At 33.9% G+C, this 19736-nt stretch overlaps 1 protein-coding gene across 7 annotated transcripts in view; it reads right to left on the bottom strand.

Moving 5' to 3' along the window:
• Window positions 1–19736, bottom strand: part of LOC120776848 (NAD(+) hydrolase sarm1) — a 143579-nt gene that overhangs the window by 44828 nt on the left and 79015 nt on the right. For all 7 annotated transcript variants that reach the window (XM_040107877.1, XM_040107878.1, XM_040107874.1 and 4 more), the window contains one exon: window positions 10559–10858. In XM_040107877.1, the coding sequence (XP_039963811.1) occupies window positions 10559–10858 (300 nt within the window). The remainder of the gene's footprint in view (window positions 1–10558; window positions 10859–19736) is intronic.

Genomic DNA, 19736 nt, shown 5'->3' with positions numbered 1-19736 from the left:
GCAGTTTGGAATATAAATATTTCGTTTCATTGGCTTGCGGTAGATTTTCAGTAGAAATATACTTTTGGGTTTTTCCTAGAGAAAAGGGTGGTGGTAATTATTAATGACGTTATTACCGGTAATTAAATATTATTCATGACACAAATTTAGACTTAGCAAAAAAAAGCATGACTATAGGTCCATATTCTATATATTCAATTAGGTCACTCTCTTAGCATTTATCACCAAACCAGTACATGAAACCAAGAAGCTTGAGACACAATAGAACACACATTACAATAGAGCAACGAGTGTGTTTTCTTTAGATGATGTTAGATCTAAGAATATTTAATAAGAAATTCCAAGGTGTATCAGACAACGTCAACAAGGATATTGTAACAAAAAAGAACCCAGAAATTGTAATTAAATTGCTCGATTGAATGATATTTCAAAGAAATGTATTTTGCTAAGTTGGCAGGACTGTCCTTAATTACTATGCTTACCGTGATTCAGTTTTATTAAAAACACAGTACTACGAGTGGCACAAAGCCTTTCAATGAGAGATCGTTAAAGGCATGCCTCGTTCTGGACGTCCTTCGATCTCTTCAACTGATGAAAATATTCAAAAAAAAATAAAAGATATGGTGCTTAAAAATCGTCAGGCAAGTGTTAGAGAGATGGCAAGAGGGTTCGTTATCTCTCGCGAGTCCGTTCAAATGATTTTGGTGAATATTTTGGGCATGAAACACATTCTTGCTCGACTTGTGCTGATAAGCTGAAAATTTTGTTCAAAAATAGTACCGTAAACAGGTCTCTTTGGACATGCTTGATCGTGCGAAAGACTTTAATTTGCTTTTTTTTTACTTTAGTACGCACCTCGTCCTTTCGAGAACGTGAATACTATATTTTGAAGAAATATTAATATGCAAACCGAGACGCGCTTTTCTTAGCACCTACTCAAAATAGATTGCACGATTTGAGTTGGCTTACAAGCAAAGCCAAGCCGAGAAGGCGAAAAGCAGTTAAATGAAATAAAAATCCATCGAAAACGCGAAAAAACTTGCTCGAAAGTTTGCTGCTGTCCCTTGCAATAAACACACGTTGTGGTTAGTTGATGAATCATCCGACACTTTTAGCTCGCGCCGCTGTACTCGCCAGACAGACTCAACAAACACACACACATATGATCCGCGTTGTCATATTTGCAATTCAAATTTGTGAACACACACATACACATTTAGTTATGCATATGTAAATATAGAGAATAATAACTATTGCGAGGGCATGCGACGCTTTTCGAGCGTGTGTGCTTTTCTATTTGTCGTCAATAAGCAACACGTACATATTTGCCGGTACGTATATATGTGTATGTGTGAAATTTGCATGAGTGATCGTAAATGTTGTTAATTGTTTTTGTTTGGCGTTCATTGACAGCCATCAGATTAGCATTTGTACATTTACGATTGTGCCCATAAATAAGGTCCAGCCCACGCAAGTTGAGAAGTAAAAAAAATTAAAGTATCTAGCTTAAGAAAATATATGCTCGTAAGTATGTATATTTGTAAAAATATAATTAAATTAGCACCTGAGCTATTTTTATCAAGAAGATTTATGTTCCATAAAGCACTGGAACGATCATGAGTGCTTGTTGTGTTTTTAGATCAGCTCTGAAAAATAAAACCAGCAGCATAAGAGAAGTGTCTTAAACTTGTGTACATGGCATATCAGCAAATTGCATTTATAATTTTTTTTCTATTGATTTGGCTGTAAGAATACATGCAAGCGACATGATAATCTCTCACTGGCTAATGATAAAGATTAAGACGAAAAGCCTAGGTTAAGCATTAATTGATTCTCATAGGTCAGGGATTATTGCAGCAGAAACCAGAAGAAGGGGCATGTGAAAGAGTCGTGCGTTTGGAGTTGAATATCATACTTATGCATATTATTATATTTCATCTATTAACCTCAGCCAGCGACTACAAAGTGATAGGTATTTAGCGAGTTAGAGAACACTGAGAAAGCTGCTTTAAATTAAGACTCAGCGGGAAACTTAAAGGGGGTAAGAAGGTAAGAAATGTTTAATGATTCCAATGCGGAAAGAAATGTATATATTTGTCATCAAAGTCATCAAAGTCATCAAAGATGTGTGTGGTCTAGCGTTGTCCTAATGGAAGACGAAGCCCTTTCTGTTGATCAGTTCTGAGCGTTTTTTCGATTCCTTGCTTCAATCTCAACAGTTGTTGACAGTAAAATGTAGAATCAATCGTTCGACCAGGCTGAAACAGCTCATACTGGATACCTTTCCAATCCCACCAAACACTCAGCATAACTTTTCGAGGCGTCAATCCTGGCTTTGCGAACATTTGTTGAGATTCACCAGGCTTGGACCATGATCTTTTTCGCACATTATTGGCGTATTTGTTGCACTTTTCGTCTCGAATCGCAGATGTTAATTCTTTTTCTTCTTTTTGTAGCCAGCCCTTTTTAAATGGTTCAAAACCGTTTGATGATGAATGTCATGGCTGCTTATGTGACGGTCCTGGTCAATCTTTTCCACAATTTCATCGGCTTTTTCAACGAAAAAGTCGACCAGAGCGAAGTGCATCTTTGACATCGAAAGTTCCAGAACGGAAGCGAGCGAACCATTGTTGTGCTCCACGAACTGATACAGCATCGTCTTCCCTTTTTTATACAAAAATTTCAAAATATAGCGAATTTCTTTGTTATTTTCACTCATTTTTGAACACTTGTAACTTTTTTTCAACTTGCCCGAAGTTAATTTTTTAAATTAAATGAAGCTTAAAATCTCGTTTTTTCAACACTATACATATGGTATGCCACAATGTGATTGGTAGCACTGGAGATATACGATTGCAACAACATCTATTGACAAAATACGAAAAGACTTTTTCGACTACCCAATATTTTTTAAGGTTCACTACATCATATTCCATATAGTACATGTGGCATAAAATTTTCAACTTATAATGTATAACCCATACATTGACAGATATTATGGGTGAAAAGTTAACTATAGATACTGAGGTCCACATATTCGCTACCTAGGGACTCGAACAGTTTTGGTTGGATTTAGACAATTTTTGTTCATAAGTTGGCATACATTAAAAGAATTATAAGTGGAAATTATTTCTTGATTTGTGTACTGAAAAGTGAAAGCATCAATTGGAATTTGAAATTGTGTTATAGGGGAAGTAGGCGTGGTTGTAGTTCAATTTCGCCCATTTTCGCAATGTGACATAGTAATATGAGAAGAATGTTACATACTGAATTCAGTCGAAACTGGTCGATAGGGTTCCAAAATATGCGATTTTACTTAAAAGTGGGCGGTGCCACGCCTATTCTCCCATTTTCACACTGGCTTCCATAAAGCTTTCTCATAACATCTTGGAGGTAAAGTTAAATGTCTTTGGCATGTTTATTTTTTTTTTGCGCTTTTAGTAGTTTTGAACTATCGTCAGAAGTTCTTACAATATTTGCACAAGGGGAAATTTTTTGCCCACGGGTGCCCCTGGCTACTTTATATGTTTTCGCTTAATGGTGTTTTGTGGGCGTGGCAGTGGTCCACACTCATTTACTCGTACTTTTTTTGTTTTTTTTTTTTTGTACTAAGGAACCCGCATACCAAGTTTCATCAAGATATCAAGATATCTCAATGTTCACTCAAGTTATAGCTTATCTGCAGTATAGTGTATAGCTAAAAATAATCCTGTTAGAATTTGAATGATTAAACATATTCCTAATAATGACCCGAAATTTCATCATGCTGAAATATTAATTGGGGCCGGAAGATCTACTAGAGCATTATTTGCAATTTTAAATAAGGGGTGTTGGGTGTTGGGTTGTCAAAAAAGTCTTGCGGTATTATGTAATATATTATATAACTCTATGTCTATCTCGATTAGTTTTAGGTGATACGTACAATGGTTAGTGGGTCGCCATTTTGCAATAAAAAACGAGTATTTACAATATTTACTTCCTGCATGCATATCATTTTTCAACTCACATACCGTAACCAATTGACAAGCTGCTAATACAATTTTATTAATCGCTTTTCATTTACAGGTAAATACTATCAATATATCGTCCCTATTTATGGCAGTGAACAAATATAAAACAAAAATGCAGCTCATCGAGTACTTCCCCTAGAAAGTATTTTTAATTAGCACCTAACTACATTTCAGCAAGGCAAAACGCGGCTCCAAGCAAAGAGATGAGGTAAATAAGTATTTTTTGGGCAATAAAGTGTCTTCGAGGAAAACCCAGACACACACAAGCATGCATGAATATGCACAAAATATAATTGTGTGTAAACACCGTTGGATTTGTTTATACAGACGCCATGGTGTGCATAGACCTGTGGCGTGCGCTGTGAGAGTCAGGCAAGTTAATGAGTTCTGACGAATGGCGGCGTAAAAGTTTTCGCCAAAATCGACGTCATCAATTAGACACCGCTGATAAATGCGTTTTGGGTGGCGCAACGCGGTGGTGGTGAGAAATATTAAGCGTAAACGGTTATTGAAATTTCTTCTGAATATAATATTAGGGTGGTGCTTAAGGTACAATAGAAAAATTTGAATATTGATAAATGAAAAAATCATAGCAAAGTATTCAGTATAAAACACATTTTATAAGGTGCGTTCCAAAATAAACAGGACTTTTCGAATCTAGTGCCCCTGGTGACGTCATCTATATGTCGACTGGTGCGTTAGAGTCTGCTATCTTTATCGATTGTCCAGTGAGACATGATATTTCACTGATTGGAAGTGAAGTTATTGCGTTTTAAGTGTCAGTATGTTTGTGTTATCGGTGCGAAAATGAGCTTCGAACAAAGAGCCAACAACAAATTTTGTTTTAAAATTGGTAAAACTTTTTCCGAAACGTTTCAATTGATGAAACAAGTTTATGGCGATGATTGCCTATCCCGTAGCAGAGTGCACGAGTGGTTTCAACGTCTTCAAAGTGATCGTGAGGACATAAATGACGATCAACATGTGCGCCAATCAAAATCCGTGATCACCGGAAATTCCATCGAAACTGTGCGTGAACTCATCAAAAATCAGCTGAAATCATCATTGAAATTCATGGAAATGAAATTGAACACCTCAAAAACATCGATTTATCGCATTTTGTCCGAACATTTGGGCTTACAAAAGGTGTGTCCACGGTTTGTTCCACACAAATTGACTGACGACCAAAAATTGCTCTCATCGATCGACGCTTGTGACCGATTATTTGACCAAAAATCACATTTTAACCATTAACCACTCCCCGTATTCACCTGACATACCTGATATGGTACCGTCCGACTTCTTCCTTTTCGGAAAAATGCATTTGCCCATGAACGGAAGGCGTTATGCAGATGTAGAGGTCATTCAAAAGGCTTGCACCGGCATACTGGCGGCCATACCGGTCAACGAGCTAAAACACTCGTTTGACATGCTTTTGGACCGTGCAAAAAGCTGTATTGAAGCAGAAGGAGACTATTTTGAATAAAATAAATTGATTTTCACTCATAATAATTTTTTTTCATTGAGTTATAAAATCCATAAGAAATAAAAAATTTTCCCAAAAATAATCAAACTGTAACTGTTAATATCTTTTAAACGTTTGGGTTTACAAAAAAATCATAACAGACCTTTTTTGTAGAGCATTCAATTTCCTACAAAATCTAAGGAACAAGATATTTTTTCAAGTAGTTGGAAGCGAGATATAAATTTTTCTATCTGATAATAAGAAAAAATAGAAAACTGCATGTAGGAGGACCTTCCCGATACAATTAAAAACTCATGTTTGGAGAGGCTTTCTTAGAGGTGTCTAGGAACCTATTTTTCCGAGTACCAAACGAAAAAAAAAACTGTTTTGAATCACCCTAATATATACATATATATATACTTAAAAAACTTTAGAATCACCCTAATATTTATTTCTGGCATGTGTTTTACGCACACTCTGTTGATAAATTTTTTTCCTTTATACTTTTATACTTATCGATCTACGTGTGAACTGGAGCAGAAGAAGTAAATTTTTATGAGTGCTCCAACTTCTGAACTCTGTGACTAAGTGAATTTATTTTAACAAACATTTCTTTGAAAGCATATTGTCTATATTATGGTAGAAATGTGTACAAAATATAACGTCACTTAGTTTTCAATAAAGTGAGGTTAGTTGACACGCATAATATGGATACTTGCATGTACATACTTACATATATATATGGTTACTATGGGTGTAAATAGTTTTAAAAACCTAACGAGTTGAAATTACCGATATAAGATGGCTATCTGTAAGCTCCGCATAGATATTGTTAAACAGAAAAAGTTGAAATCGTAGCTAGTCCAGTTGCGGCATACGATTTTCATGTTTTATGGGCAACTCTAAGCAATAAAAGCTATTTGGCACCTGCTTTGGTCGACTGGAGTCGTTTATTATTATTATTTTTGAATAGAGGTTATAGTCTCCAAACAATATGCACTATAGATACTGATTAAGACAGATTTTGTGCGATATCGCAATACTTTTATGCTATACAGCTAAATTTGACGATTTTTTGTTTTTTTTTATCTTTCTAAAATTTTTTTTTTAATATAAAATACGCTATTTTACTTCTAATACCTTCAGGAGTATATATACAAAGTTTCATGATGATCAGCTAAGTAGTTTTTGCGTGAAAGCGTAACAAACAAACTTACATTTGCATTTATAATATTAATAATATGATGCATAGAAAATTGTCTTAGCTACCCAAAAGGATGGGAACAAACATTTTTTTACCGGAACTTTTGAACTTTTTATAACTCACATGTCAAGTTTTAGGGATATGTACTATATAGCCATAAATAGCACTGACTTAATTCTTTAAGACGTATATCCGTAAGGCTTTCTTAGTTAATACGAATAAGAATTTTATGAATTTGCTTATGCAAGTGAAGAAAGTTCTCTGAGCGCCAGAGTGGCCATAAAGCCATTCTATTATATATGGCTTAAGCTGCTCACTACATCCGGTCTTCGACCAAGTATCCTCTGGGTAGCCAAAAAGAATCTGTGTGAAGGCGAGCCAAAGTAAGAAGGCGGAACAACCTCCCCAGTGTTGTGCCCCTCGTTTCGGACCCGCTACGTAAAAAACACTATCAATGAAAAGAAAAAAACAGCCCCGGATGAGAGATCTCCCTTTTCACTGTTGTAAACTCGGCTATAACCGTATAAGCGGTGTTTAAGCCAATAAAGAAGAAGAGGAAATGAGGTCAGAACGAAATAATGATGAATATGATGAAATATATGTATAAAACCTCAAACATCGACAGTGACAGGTCGAAGATATATAAAAACCGAAATATTTCTATATTTAATAAAAAATAATTGCAAATATTTTTCATCAAATCAGATTAGAGTCGGCTTATTCATCCCCGATTAAGGTTACTATTTACGCACTAAGTGGCCCATAATTTTGGACTAATGTCTCTAAAAGATTACTTTGACGACATTATGTGGTAGTAGAAATGAAATATAACGTTTATAGATGGGATTTCTGAGCGCACAGATCTTTAAAAGACACTCTAATCTAAATCTAATCACTACTATACAGGAGATAATTATTTATTTATTTGCCGTACGTGTTTGTTTGACTGGGATTTGACTTGATATTACTATTTCAGATCGATCACAACACTTTCAGAAACTCGCAACTTAACAAAGATGATTTTGTTGCACCTTTGCTTCACAATTTTTGATATATTTTGGCTAATTTACTACCTCTTCGTTACAAAAAATTTTCAAAATTGTTCAGTCCAACTGATGTCTCATTATGACTTAATCATTTTATAATACACAAACATATATGGTAGCTGTAATCATCGACTCACGCTGCCTACCTCTCGCCACTGCAATGCCACTAAAGTCCACAACAATAACATAGCCGTAATTGTCTAACTGATAAGCTAAACTTTTTATTTGATTAAATACCGAAACTTGAAAAGAGATAAACTTTAGTTGCGCTGATATTCGAAATGAGCTCATAATCGTTTAAAAATAATGATTATAACATTACAAGTCCAGCGAATTGCCACTGTAAATTCCTCATAATGTTATCATAAATATATGTATGTATGTATGTTTACATGCATACTAACAGCCAAAGTTACTATACTAAAGTGAAACAAACACAATGTGAAAGCAGAAACTCCACATTGAGTAGCAGGCACTTGAGCTGCCGGTAGGTGCTAAGTATTGTTGATTTATCTCATTGTGCTTTATCTGCTAAAATCTGCTAAATATTTTATTTGCAGTGACAAGGTGTCTGCACAAATTATCGAGTCCAGTATGCATTCCCGTTTATACAGCGTGTTTTCAAGAATGTTTTTGTAAACCTAAGAGTGTTTGAAATTTTCCCGCTTTAATTTTTTTTTTCAACTCCCACGGCGGTCAAAATTTCTATACACCTATTCGCTTAAAAATGCGCAGCATAAGACATAAGGACATAAGGCAGCCTTTTATGTTGCCGGACCACTGCAGTATATTTCAAACTGAGGTGTTTGATATTGCAATTCCAGAGTCAACATCTACGTAGACAGCCAAGCAGCAATCAAGTTAGTTACCTCATATCGCATATCGGTTAGAAGTATCTTGGGAAGCACCGCAGTAGTGCAACGGCCCCAAAGGCATCGAGAGCAATGAAATATTGGATGAGATTGCCAAGAATGGTGTACGGCTAACACCCGTATCATTTCTAAACTTTCTTCTACAAATATTTTTGTGGTTTGACATCACTTTGCATAACTGGATGCTAATTTTTTAGCAAGTAGAGTGTCTTCTGAGACATCTTTTGGTAACATCCACAGTTCACATAGCTTGATTTATGAGCCTGAGTTTATATTTCTTGCTCATATTGCCACGTCGAGGCATTTTTGTATGGTAACTCTGAATGAGTTCAGGAGTTCTTGCGATTACTAGCATTCAACTCTCTTTGGCATTAACCTCAGTTAACGTGTTCTGTAATATTATACTGCCCTTTAATTTATCTTCATGTGTATCGAAATAAAATCAGCACGAAAATGTGGAAACGTTTAGAAATAGTAAATAGATAATTTAATGATTTTATTAAAAATAATATAGGCATTTTATTTATATATGTATATTAGGTGATGACCAAGCTATGGCTCTAAGAAGAGAAAATATCTGTGTAGATCTCCCGATAAGCTTTTCCTAACAAATTTTTAAAAAAATCAGCATTTAAAAATAATAAAAAAATACAAACGAATCGGTGAATATTTACTAAAAAAAAAATTTTAATTTCAAAACACCCTGTATAAGCATTTTTGGAAAAAATAAAAATTTAAAAAATAGTAACAAAAATCGAAAGAAACGTTGAATATTTTATTAAAAAAAATTAAAAATCTCTAAACACCCTGTATATTTTGCAAATTTTTTTAAATTAAAATAAATAAACATTCAATAAATAATAACAAAAATCTAAAGAAACGCTGAATATTTTATTTTTCAAAAACTAAATTTTTTAAAATTTCAAAACACCCTGTATATAAACTTTAAAACAATAGATTAAATACTAAACTTTTATATCATCAAAAAGGTCGTTCATTGTCGCACATTGACGCAAATATACACATGTGAATACATATGTACATACATGCATATATACTATATAATGTGACACACAGCATTTGGCCACTATCTGCACTAACCAGCGATTAGTAATTATCACTTAATTAATGATGATGTTAGCGCATTTTTGTTTGTATTAATTGCCTGTAGCTAAGGTGCAATCTCTTGCTTTGTAACGGTAGTTACTGTGCTTGCGACAAGGTAAAAATACATACTCTACTGTACACATACATACATATACACATATACATATGAATATGTACATATGTATTTATATAGAAGTAGCTGAGAAATTAGTCATTTAGTTTAAAGCTAAAGTCAATTGGCACAAGCCATTTGGAATTTCTGCTAGTTTGAGTAGCGATTTTGTGCAAATAATTGTGTTTGCTTTGAAATATATGTATATATTTATATAAAAATACTTCAAGTGGGCACGTGCTGTGTAAATAATTTTATCAGCTTATCTATTTACACATGTTTCACACAATCAACTAATAAATACTTACAAACATATTTAATATTAAAATAACATTATTGCAAACATACACACACACTTATATTCAACCTTCTCACGCCCACTTTTCAGCCTACTTTCCACGTTAATTAGTATTAATACCAGGAAAAAATATATCATTGCATACTTTTAGGCACTTTTAAACTAATTTTGAAATTATACCGAAACATATCCATTCACACATCTACATAAGAGACACACCTATGCACACATACGCATAAGCTCAAATATTTTATGCTCGAATATTTTAGGTGAAAAATAAAAATATTGTCCTTTAAAAATTTGCTATTTTTGAACAGTTTCGTTTAGAAAAAAGTAGTTTTATTTCAATAAGATATGTATGTGTATATGTATGTACGAGTACATCATACTGTATATTTTTAATAAGATAAATGTATGTATATCTCCTCTCACGCTTTTACTCACCTGATGCTGCGATGTGGATGATGTTTCCTTAACACTACTACTCGAACTTGTGTTTATGTGTCGCCCCACGGTCGTTGTTGTTGCGCTGCTCAAACCATTACTGCCATTGCAGTTACCCACCGTGAGGCCATTGATGCCGGGCGTTGTAACTGTAGTAACTGTAACGACGCCACCACCACCACCACCACCAACGCCAACATTTGTGGTTGGTGTGTTGCCATTTTTCTTGTGGAAATTTTCAATTAACGACGAGGCCGGACTGGAGACGCCACTATGTGAACTATCCGAAAAATCTGACATCTGAAAAAAGAAAAAAATATTTTAAAAAAATTCTTAATAAAACTTGAAATCAACTACATTGCTATTAAAGTTCATTTTCTCAGCGTTTTTGTTTATAATAAGCAATATTTTGCTTTCTCAGTTAGGCGTTAAAGCGATTTGGCCAAAATTCGTAATTTTTTGAAAATATTTCAAGTTGAAGGGCATACTATATTGGTCGAAACTTAAGTTACATAATGTTTATAAAATAATGTCTATAAGGCTGCAAACGATATCAAATCATTCTAGACTTATACTTAAGCTAGCTGAGGAAGATGTTAACTCTTTACCCCCAACTGAATTCCAAACTACCGTAAAGTGATTTAAGGTTTAGAAAATTATAACAATGACAATTGAAAAAGCGTTGAACTTTAATAATTATTTTTCTCAAAATATCTGCTTAAATTTCGTAAATTATATTCAGATCATATTTACAAGTTCTTCGGAGCAGAACAAAATCTTCTTCTTAGTCTACTCCCATCCATCAAAATCAAAGCACTTATTTCATTAAATATTATATTTCATTCATTCATACATTTGCATACGACTATCAATAGAAGGTTTATTCCGTCGCATTTTCTCGTCAAATATTAATTTGCCTCTAATTTACTTTTGATAAGCAATTGATTGCACTTCATTACGTGGAATTCAGCAATTATAACTGTAGACATGCTGCCGACAACTCTTATAAATGAATACACACACATACACATATAGCATGTATAACGGTGACATGGATGAAAAATGTGTTTGGCGACGCGATAAGATGTTGCCAATTAATTGCGGCAATCATTTATAAATCAATCTAATACGAGTATAACAGTAAATGTGCAATGAACAAGTGCTTTGATTGACAGCATCGACACCAACACATCCATACATGCATAACACAGACATTCAAAGTGGAACTACAAATAGGGTTGAAGGTCACATCAGAACGGCAGATAAGCTATATACATATAATTTATAATATAAACAATGATTGAAAAGTGTCAGAGTGACTCATTTTAACTAAAAAATTAATCAAATATTATTACTAATGCCATAAAGGTCTATTCTGAGCACTAACCATATCTAGCAATTTTTATGGAATTTTTAAATATTTTTTTCTGCTCTTGTGCCTTGCATTTGCATGATGGCGAGACAGACCCCAAATAAATCCAAATGCTCACCACTGCTTTGTGAATTTTCATAGAATTGCGAAATATGAAGAGGCCAGCCGGTTAAAAAGCAGCAGAAGCTGGCTTAGATTCTTAACTTGCGCCACCCACGCTCTCATTGATTCTACGGGTAACAGAAAAATGCTGATCGTGCGCGAAACACCGTTCGCTGTTGCATAAGTTACAACAAAAACATAATTAGCCCACGCATCGTGCAATGAGAGCAAATAGATATAACCCAGTGAACAGAGTTAATAATTAAAATGAGCGTTGCTGGAAATTGCTGACTGTAAACCATATACTCGTATAACTAGTTAGCACAAATTTATCATAATTCACTAGATCGAACTAATTCGAACTTAAACTAGTAATACTAGTTCACAGATAAAACAAAATCAGAATACTGACCATTCACCCTTGTCTACGGATTCTCATTTTTTTTTTAAGATGAGGAACACTGAAGAAATTCGGAATTTTAGAAGATAGGAAGAGGGTTCAAAACGTGTCAAAAAATATCTGAGAAATATTCCATTTCGATCGAAGGTGAAACAAAGATTTTTGATAAGGAATACATGCAAGACGATACGGTGGAGGTCAAAAACCCAAAATTTCCAAACACGTTGAGCGACTTATACTACGAAAATTTGCTGAAATTTCAACGATAGAGTTGATCAAAGGTTTTGGTCTGGATATTTCCATTAATACAATGCAAAGGAATTACGAACATCTGGTTTCAAAAACTCTGTCGCAGAAAATTACCTATGATTTCCGCATCGAGTAGGAAGAAAGACTAGAATGTGCAAAATGAGATAAAGCAATTTGGTACGATAAATCCAAATTCGAGCTGAGGAGTTCAAAAAATAGTAAGCAAGTTTGCTGTAAGCTTTCCGATCGCTTAAAACCAAAGTGCATGCAATCATCAATGAAGCAAGGAGATTATCTTATGGTTTGGGGCTGTTTTTCAAAATTTGATATGGGTGGTTTAGTTAAAATCGATGGACAAATGACAGGTGCTTCATAATTGGCATTCTTAACGAAAATTTTACAATAAGTGCGGAAAAAATGACTTTGGGGTCGTTTATGTTCGAAAGACATAACGACCTAAAACACACACCTTAGACAGACGATTTTTTGAACAAAGCTTAAACGAAAAACTGAACTAGACAGCTCAATCAGCGGATTTGAATCCAATTGAGTGTTTGTTATCAATTTTTTACACCAAAACACTAAAAAACCGCAATCATTTTTCTTAGAGATATAGCGTTATTGAGATAACATTCCAATGAAAATATTAGAAAATGTGAATGAATTATTTGATGGTATTTCGAAAGATCCTACTCATATGAAAAATAGATATATACAGAGCTTTGAATGTGCACGAAATTTAAGTAGAATATTTCAAGATCGCAGTCATAAAGTTTCCCTTGCAAATTTTTATTCAGCTTCCTTGAATTTTATAAAAAAAAATAATGAATACATTAGTTTGCTATTTATACTTAAAGGTCTTACCAGTCTCTTAAATGAAAACGGAGTGATTGTTAACTGGAAATTATCTACATACATTCATTACCATAGTTGTCCGGCGAAATAAGATAAAAATTACAAGTTGGCGCATTGAAATCGGTGGCAATATTCAATGGAAGTATCAATTAAACATGTAATTACTGTCCACCCACAAGTTTAATGAAGTATTCAGAATAATTACTAGCCAGAGCAGCTAAGCCGTCAATTGTCTTTTCAACTGTCGGCGTTGATATCGTACATCAAAGCTAGGTTAGGTGGAACCAGTGTAAAACAAAAGGTAAGCGACAGCAAAATTTTAAAAGCGAAACTTTATTAAAACTATGATATGTGAATTTTTCAGATAAATTTTGAGGTTACGTGCAAATGGTGTATACACAAAATTATAGATTTTTTCATTGCCAACAACCTTTCCATATAACTTTTTTCTACAGGACTCGTAGTTTTACCATAAATCGAGTGATACGGTCTTCAACACTTAAAGGTTCAATCACGTCAATCTCGTTCCGCTCTTTTCCCTACTGCAAATCGCTCGTAAAATATTTTTCCTCTCATTTTTGTTGTTGTTATTTTAAAGCAACTAAAATCGAGGGTTTCTGGAAGACGTCTCGGAAGCTGCGCAGATGAAACTTTTCGTACTGATCAGCTTTATCTGAAGCATGGGGTGGTTCAGGAGCCAATACAGAGAGGGGACTTTAGTTAAAATGGTATTGCAATGGACTTCCTAAAAGCCTAACCTTGTTATTTCATCTTTCCTTTAGAATAAGTTTCATCCTACTGAATTTTATTTTTTTGATTATAACCTCATTTCCACAGGGTTGCATTCAATCAGGTTTCAATGTTGGCACTAGCGCAATCAAACCAACTCAGCCACACCCACTCAGCTTCATTAGCATGCGTAAGTCTTTCAAATTTTATGCGTTAAATTTTCAAAAATATTTTAATTTAATTTGAGGCAAAAAACGCTTAACAACTCAATCTGCATATAAATTGCCATAAGTGTTTCGAAAAATCATAAATCATAAATAATTAATTCAGATATGACAAATGCACGTAGCAAATGAAATACGACTAATGACTTGATTAAGATGTTAGGAAATTTGTGAAAAAAATATTTAACAGAAAAGAAGAAAAGCTAATTAATGTGTGCGCCGCTAAAGCCTCTTATCGGCGATGAGTGATTTCATAACATAAACATAAGCTCAACAGATGGTTGCAGATTTAACAAATCGATGGAGAATTAAAAATTGACAATCGAATAATCGGCGCAGATAACTGTGAAGCCGCGATTTCAAAGCGATGAAGCGACAAATGGTGAACATCACAAACATAATACTACAGTTGAGTAGTTGTAATAAATTTTCAATTGTGCTTGGGCGGCTTCAGCGTCGCAACTATGAAATATGCCCGCCATCACAATGTTTATCGTTTGCATATGTAAATATCATATGCAAATCAGCTTCGGTTGACAATGAGTGAATTGTGTGGTGCAATTGGTCAGTTACAGCCAAGTCAATACCTGCCACTATTCATATTCACCGATATGTTATAATGTATTGTATGTGGCGATAATCTCAACAGGTTTAATTACATGAAAAATGCATTGGCGTATACATCTAAAATGCAAATCTTGTTGTCAAAGGAAATCCCACGATTTAGACCTTTGTTTTTATAAAAAATATGAAAAAAAACTTTATGAATAGATATTCATACTTAGACATCACAGTTGAAAGCACATAAAATGTATATATGCAAATCGGTGCAGCGTAAAAACCCCGTAGGAAAAATATAAATTTTTAGATAATGTAAAATATGCTTGCTCTTATATTATATATCGAACAGTAAACTGTAACCATTGAAAAACAAACAACTACCTCAAAAATTTGGCATTTTTATGGTGAGGTGAATGAGAATTTCAGTGCAAATATGATTTGATTCAAGGATTTCAGAAACGCTTGGACTGATTTTAAGTTCTTTTGACAAACTTTTTCTTAATACTACATGAAAGTATAAGAACATTCCCCATTCATTATGTAAGTACAACACAAAATATTTAATTATTCATCAATATTTATTTTATCGCCTTTAAAGTAATCCTCAACAGTCCTCGAAAAACTTTTCATAAGCACTTTTCGGCCTTCAGCTCCTTCAGAGAATTTTCGTTTATCTCTTCGAAGGACTGAAAACGGATTTCACGGAGCGGCAATTTCAGTTTGGGAACAGATGTTTTCACGCAACCGCCTCAATACAGCCAAATTGAACACCTTATTTACCATCTGTCCCTCTGGAACAAATTCAAGATGCACCAAACTACGAATATCGAAAAATCAATGGCCATCATTTTGAGTTTTGAGCGGCTATGGCATGGTTTTTCTGGCTTCGGATTGATTTTTTTCCTCCATTCCGATAATTGTTTACTTGTTTGCTTGTCCGACTCATAAACCAATGTATAATACTCTTCATGAATGTGGGATCGGAATTCCCATGATCAAGGATGTCCAAAGAGACCTGTTTACGATACTCTTTTTGAAAAAAACTCAACTTTATCGGAACGAGTCGAGGAAGAATGCGTTTCATACCCAATATATCCACCAAAATCATTCAAACAGACTCGCGAGAGATGGCAAGAGAGCTCGAAAAATATTATACTCTGACAATCGTACCCAAAACTGTTTAACTGTTTATCATTAATTTTTTTTTTGTTTTTTGATCGCAAATTTATTTTTCTACAGGATATGCTATAAAAACACATATTTACATAGTGTACCAGTCTCAGTTTGCAGTGTGATTGTTGACTTTATTTCCTTTTAAAGTTATCTACAAATGCACTGTGGACTATGTAAATACTTGCACATAAAGTTTTTCCAATAAATAGACTGAAAATAACAATTCGCATGCTAATAACAATATTCAAATGTAAACCGTATATAATTGACTGTTGATAAATTAAAGGCGGCAGCAATAACTACTCGTAAATATAAATATTTATTCAATTACATTCACATTAATGAGGGCGAGCAGGGAAAAAGTTAAGCCGAAACGAATTTTAAAGGTTATAATAATGAGTAAAGTATTTAGACTCCAAAGAAGTCATATCAAAAAGAAGAAAACATTTTAATAAAGGCCTCATCGAAGCTATATGCTCTTGACGGTTAAATTTCTTATAGCACAAAAGGGTATAGAAAGTTGTTTATCTCTATTTTGATCGAACAATTTGAATGGCAGCTGTATATTATAGTGTTCCAATTTGAAAAATTTCTGCGGAAATTATAGAGTTACTTCGGACAATAAGCCACGCTAAAATTTTTGCAGATAATTTGCCAAACAAAAAAGTTCCCCATACAAGAACTTGACTTTTATTGGTCAATATGTATGATATCTCTACATATATTCTATAGTAGTCCGATCTGAACATTTCGTTCCCATATTGTGGCTGCCTTGAATAATAATACCATATAAGTTTTGTGAAGATATTTTCTTATATATGGTCTTCTGGGTGTTAAAAACTTCATATAATTACAAGTATGTACTTTAGATGGTCTCATAGAAAGTGATATAAAGAAATTTCAAAACACCAAATACAAATTTTATTAACCAAATAATCGTTCAAAATTCACACTTCATTTTTGTGTCTTAAATCGTTTTTCAATATTTCAATCCACACTAATGCTAGCATTAAACTCATATCTACTGCTATCTAACCACTTATGTATGTATATCCATTTAAGCAACTGTCATTTCTCTATCGAAACCGGCTGTAAAGATCTATTAATAATCCACTTGCCCACTTCTCCAAGCATTTAGTCCCACTTTCAACACTTTTGTTGAATCGCTTTCTAAGCCGCTGCGCTCGCAGCCTTTTCGCCTTACTTGCCGCCAACTTAATTGATTGCATTTCATTGTCAATGTTGAAACTCATAAGACAGGAAATGATTTGTACGCTTTAATGATGTGAATGATGATGATTGGATTCATGGCAGAGGCGAGTCTAGCATTACAGTTAATGCAAAAATAATACTGTTATTTGTGAATACATGCAAATATATTGTTGGTAGTAATGTTATGGTAGCCTGAACTATGAGTTCATGGCCTCAGTCGTGGGGTGAACACACTTTGCTTGAATGCGTTGCTCTTTTCATAACACAAGTTGAGAGATTGCGGAAATCGAAATTCAAAATATTATTAATTAATTAATCAAGCGAGTCTTTAATGAAGCGTTTGTAAAATAAATACGAGTTTACTTAAGAAAACTAATTTCTGCTTATGTATTTTTGAACTCGCAATGATATCAGACTTGGAGCAGATGGACATTTGGGTTAATCTGAATGTGGACGGTCTAAAATTTGTGAGTTATCCCGACCATGTTTCTAATTCTAAAGACCGGTATATCGACGATCTCACACCTAGTGGTTGACGACAGCCATATGTCAGTCCGCTGAGAACTGGAAAGCTGTCAGCGAAGCGGCAGCCTCCAAAACTGAGACATATTGAGCAGAGTAGGCGTCCGTCAGTCCGGGGGATAGAGGAGATTTAAATGTCTTAACACTTCCATGAAGTAATACTTAAACAGGTTGTTCCGTGGGAGAGTCTAAAGCCAGTTTCAAGCTTTCCTACAATTTTAAAGCATTAATAATAGGATTTGGCCATCTAAACTCTTCAAACCTACTCATGCCCATTAGTTTATATGGGAATGTACTTATTTCGTTTTCTCGAAAACATGACTTTCGATTTCATTAAGATGTAACAAAATATTGAGCCTTAATGTTAAATTAAATATTTTTAAAATAATAAAGTTAGTTACAAAAAATCCAACAACAGGCGTACCGACGAAAGTTGTTATAGCACAGTATCCCAAAACGCAAAATATCTGCGCTGAAACTTGAAGTTCAAAAGCAAATATCCAATTCCAAAGTCGTCACAATTAACGAAAATGTAAAACCCTTATAACTCAACAAAAAAAAAAAAAATATCTATAAGAAACAGTTGAAAGGGTACAAACCAGTAGCAAACGGTGTTAAAGACTCGAAGACACGCCAATCAAATCACTTGTCTGATTTTATAAATGTTTACATTTGTCAAAGAGCATTGCTCGCATCTCTGACAGCAACAGCAGACCGAACAAGTGCGAACGAGTTCGAATGCTTGTGAAATCTTCGAAAATTATTTTAACTTCGGTGGCTACTGATTTACATACATAGTTATATAAATACTAACACTGAAGGATTGATAGATGATGCTGGTAAACAATAAGTAAAAAATAAAGAAAGAAGACGAAAGAAATAATAATTTATTGCATCAATAAGAATGGGTTTTATGTGAGTTACTAAGCTCGTCTGAGAAAGTATTAGACTTAAGCGGCTTTGAATGCGTTATTTCTCATTTTTAAAGAATTCTCTTTTCTCGAATTTTTTTGCATCAATTTTTTTTTTTGGTTTTGTTTTTTCGGCTTCGAATTATTAGTTGACTGAAATCTGTGCTTGTTTGTTCTTGCTTCGAGACTTAACGTCGCGCTAAGCTTGTTGCCAACAATCTTTTATTTCTTTGTTTTTTTGTTCCTTTTTAGGCTTATTTGCATAAAAAATCACCGGCTTAAACAGCATTGTTGAGTTGCCAAATTTAAAATATATTTTGTTTTGGCAATACTAAATAAAAGCCATAAGAAATGCTATGACACATCTGTGCCACCACATGTGGCCAGCCGAAAGAAAACCAGTTGTCATTAGGAAATTACAAAAATTTCAATTTATTATGTAAATTCTCAATTGAAAAAAACATATATATTTTTATAATATTTACAAATACGTACATAAGTTTGTCAATCAAATTATTTAATCTGGAAATTTATATTCCTCTCTAATGCAGAATCGTTTCACATATTCGATTTTAAAGCGCAAAATAAATAAAGAAACCTTACTCTTCATAAATTTTGGCTTCACCGTGTACTTCCATCAGCCAACTATTTAAATATAGGTTATGTACGCCGAAAAATTTTGCATAAATTGATGGTAAGCACGCAATGTCACGTGCCGCAAATGCGCGAAATGTCAACAAACACATTTAAACGCATAAAACTAAAACCATAAAATGTATTAAAAGAATGACAAGCGAGCTTAAGGAATTAAAGCATGAGAATTTGTGAAAAATTGTTTGAGCATTTTAATTTTTAGGCTTCGAGAGTT

The sequence above is a fragment of the Bactrocera tryoni genome, chromosome 5, assembly GCF_016617805.1.
Source record: "Bactrocera tryoni isolate S06 chromosome 5, CSIRO_BtryS06_freeze2, whole genome shotgun sequence".
Taxonomy (NCBI): domain Eukaryota; kingdom Metazoa; phylum Arthropoda; class Insecta; order Diptera; family Tephritidae; genus Bactrocera; species Bactrocera tryoni.
The sequence above is the reverse complement of the archived record's forward strand: the minus strand, read 5'-3'. Positions and strand labels throughout refer to the sequence as shown.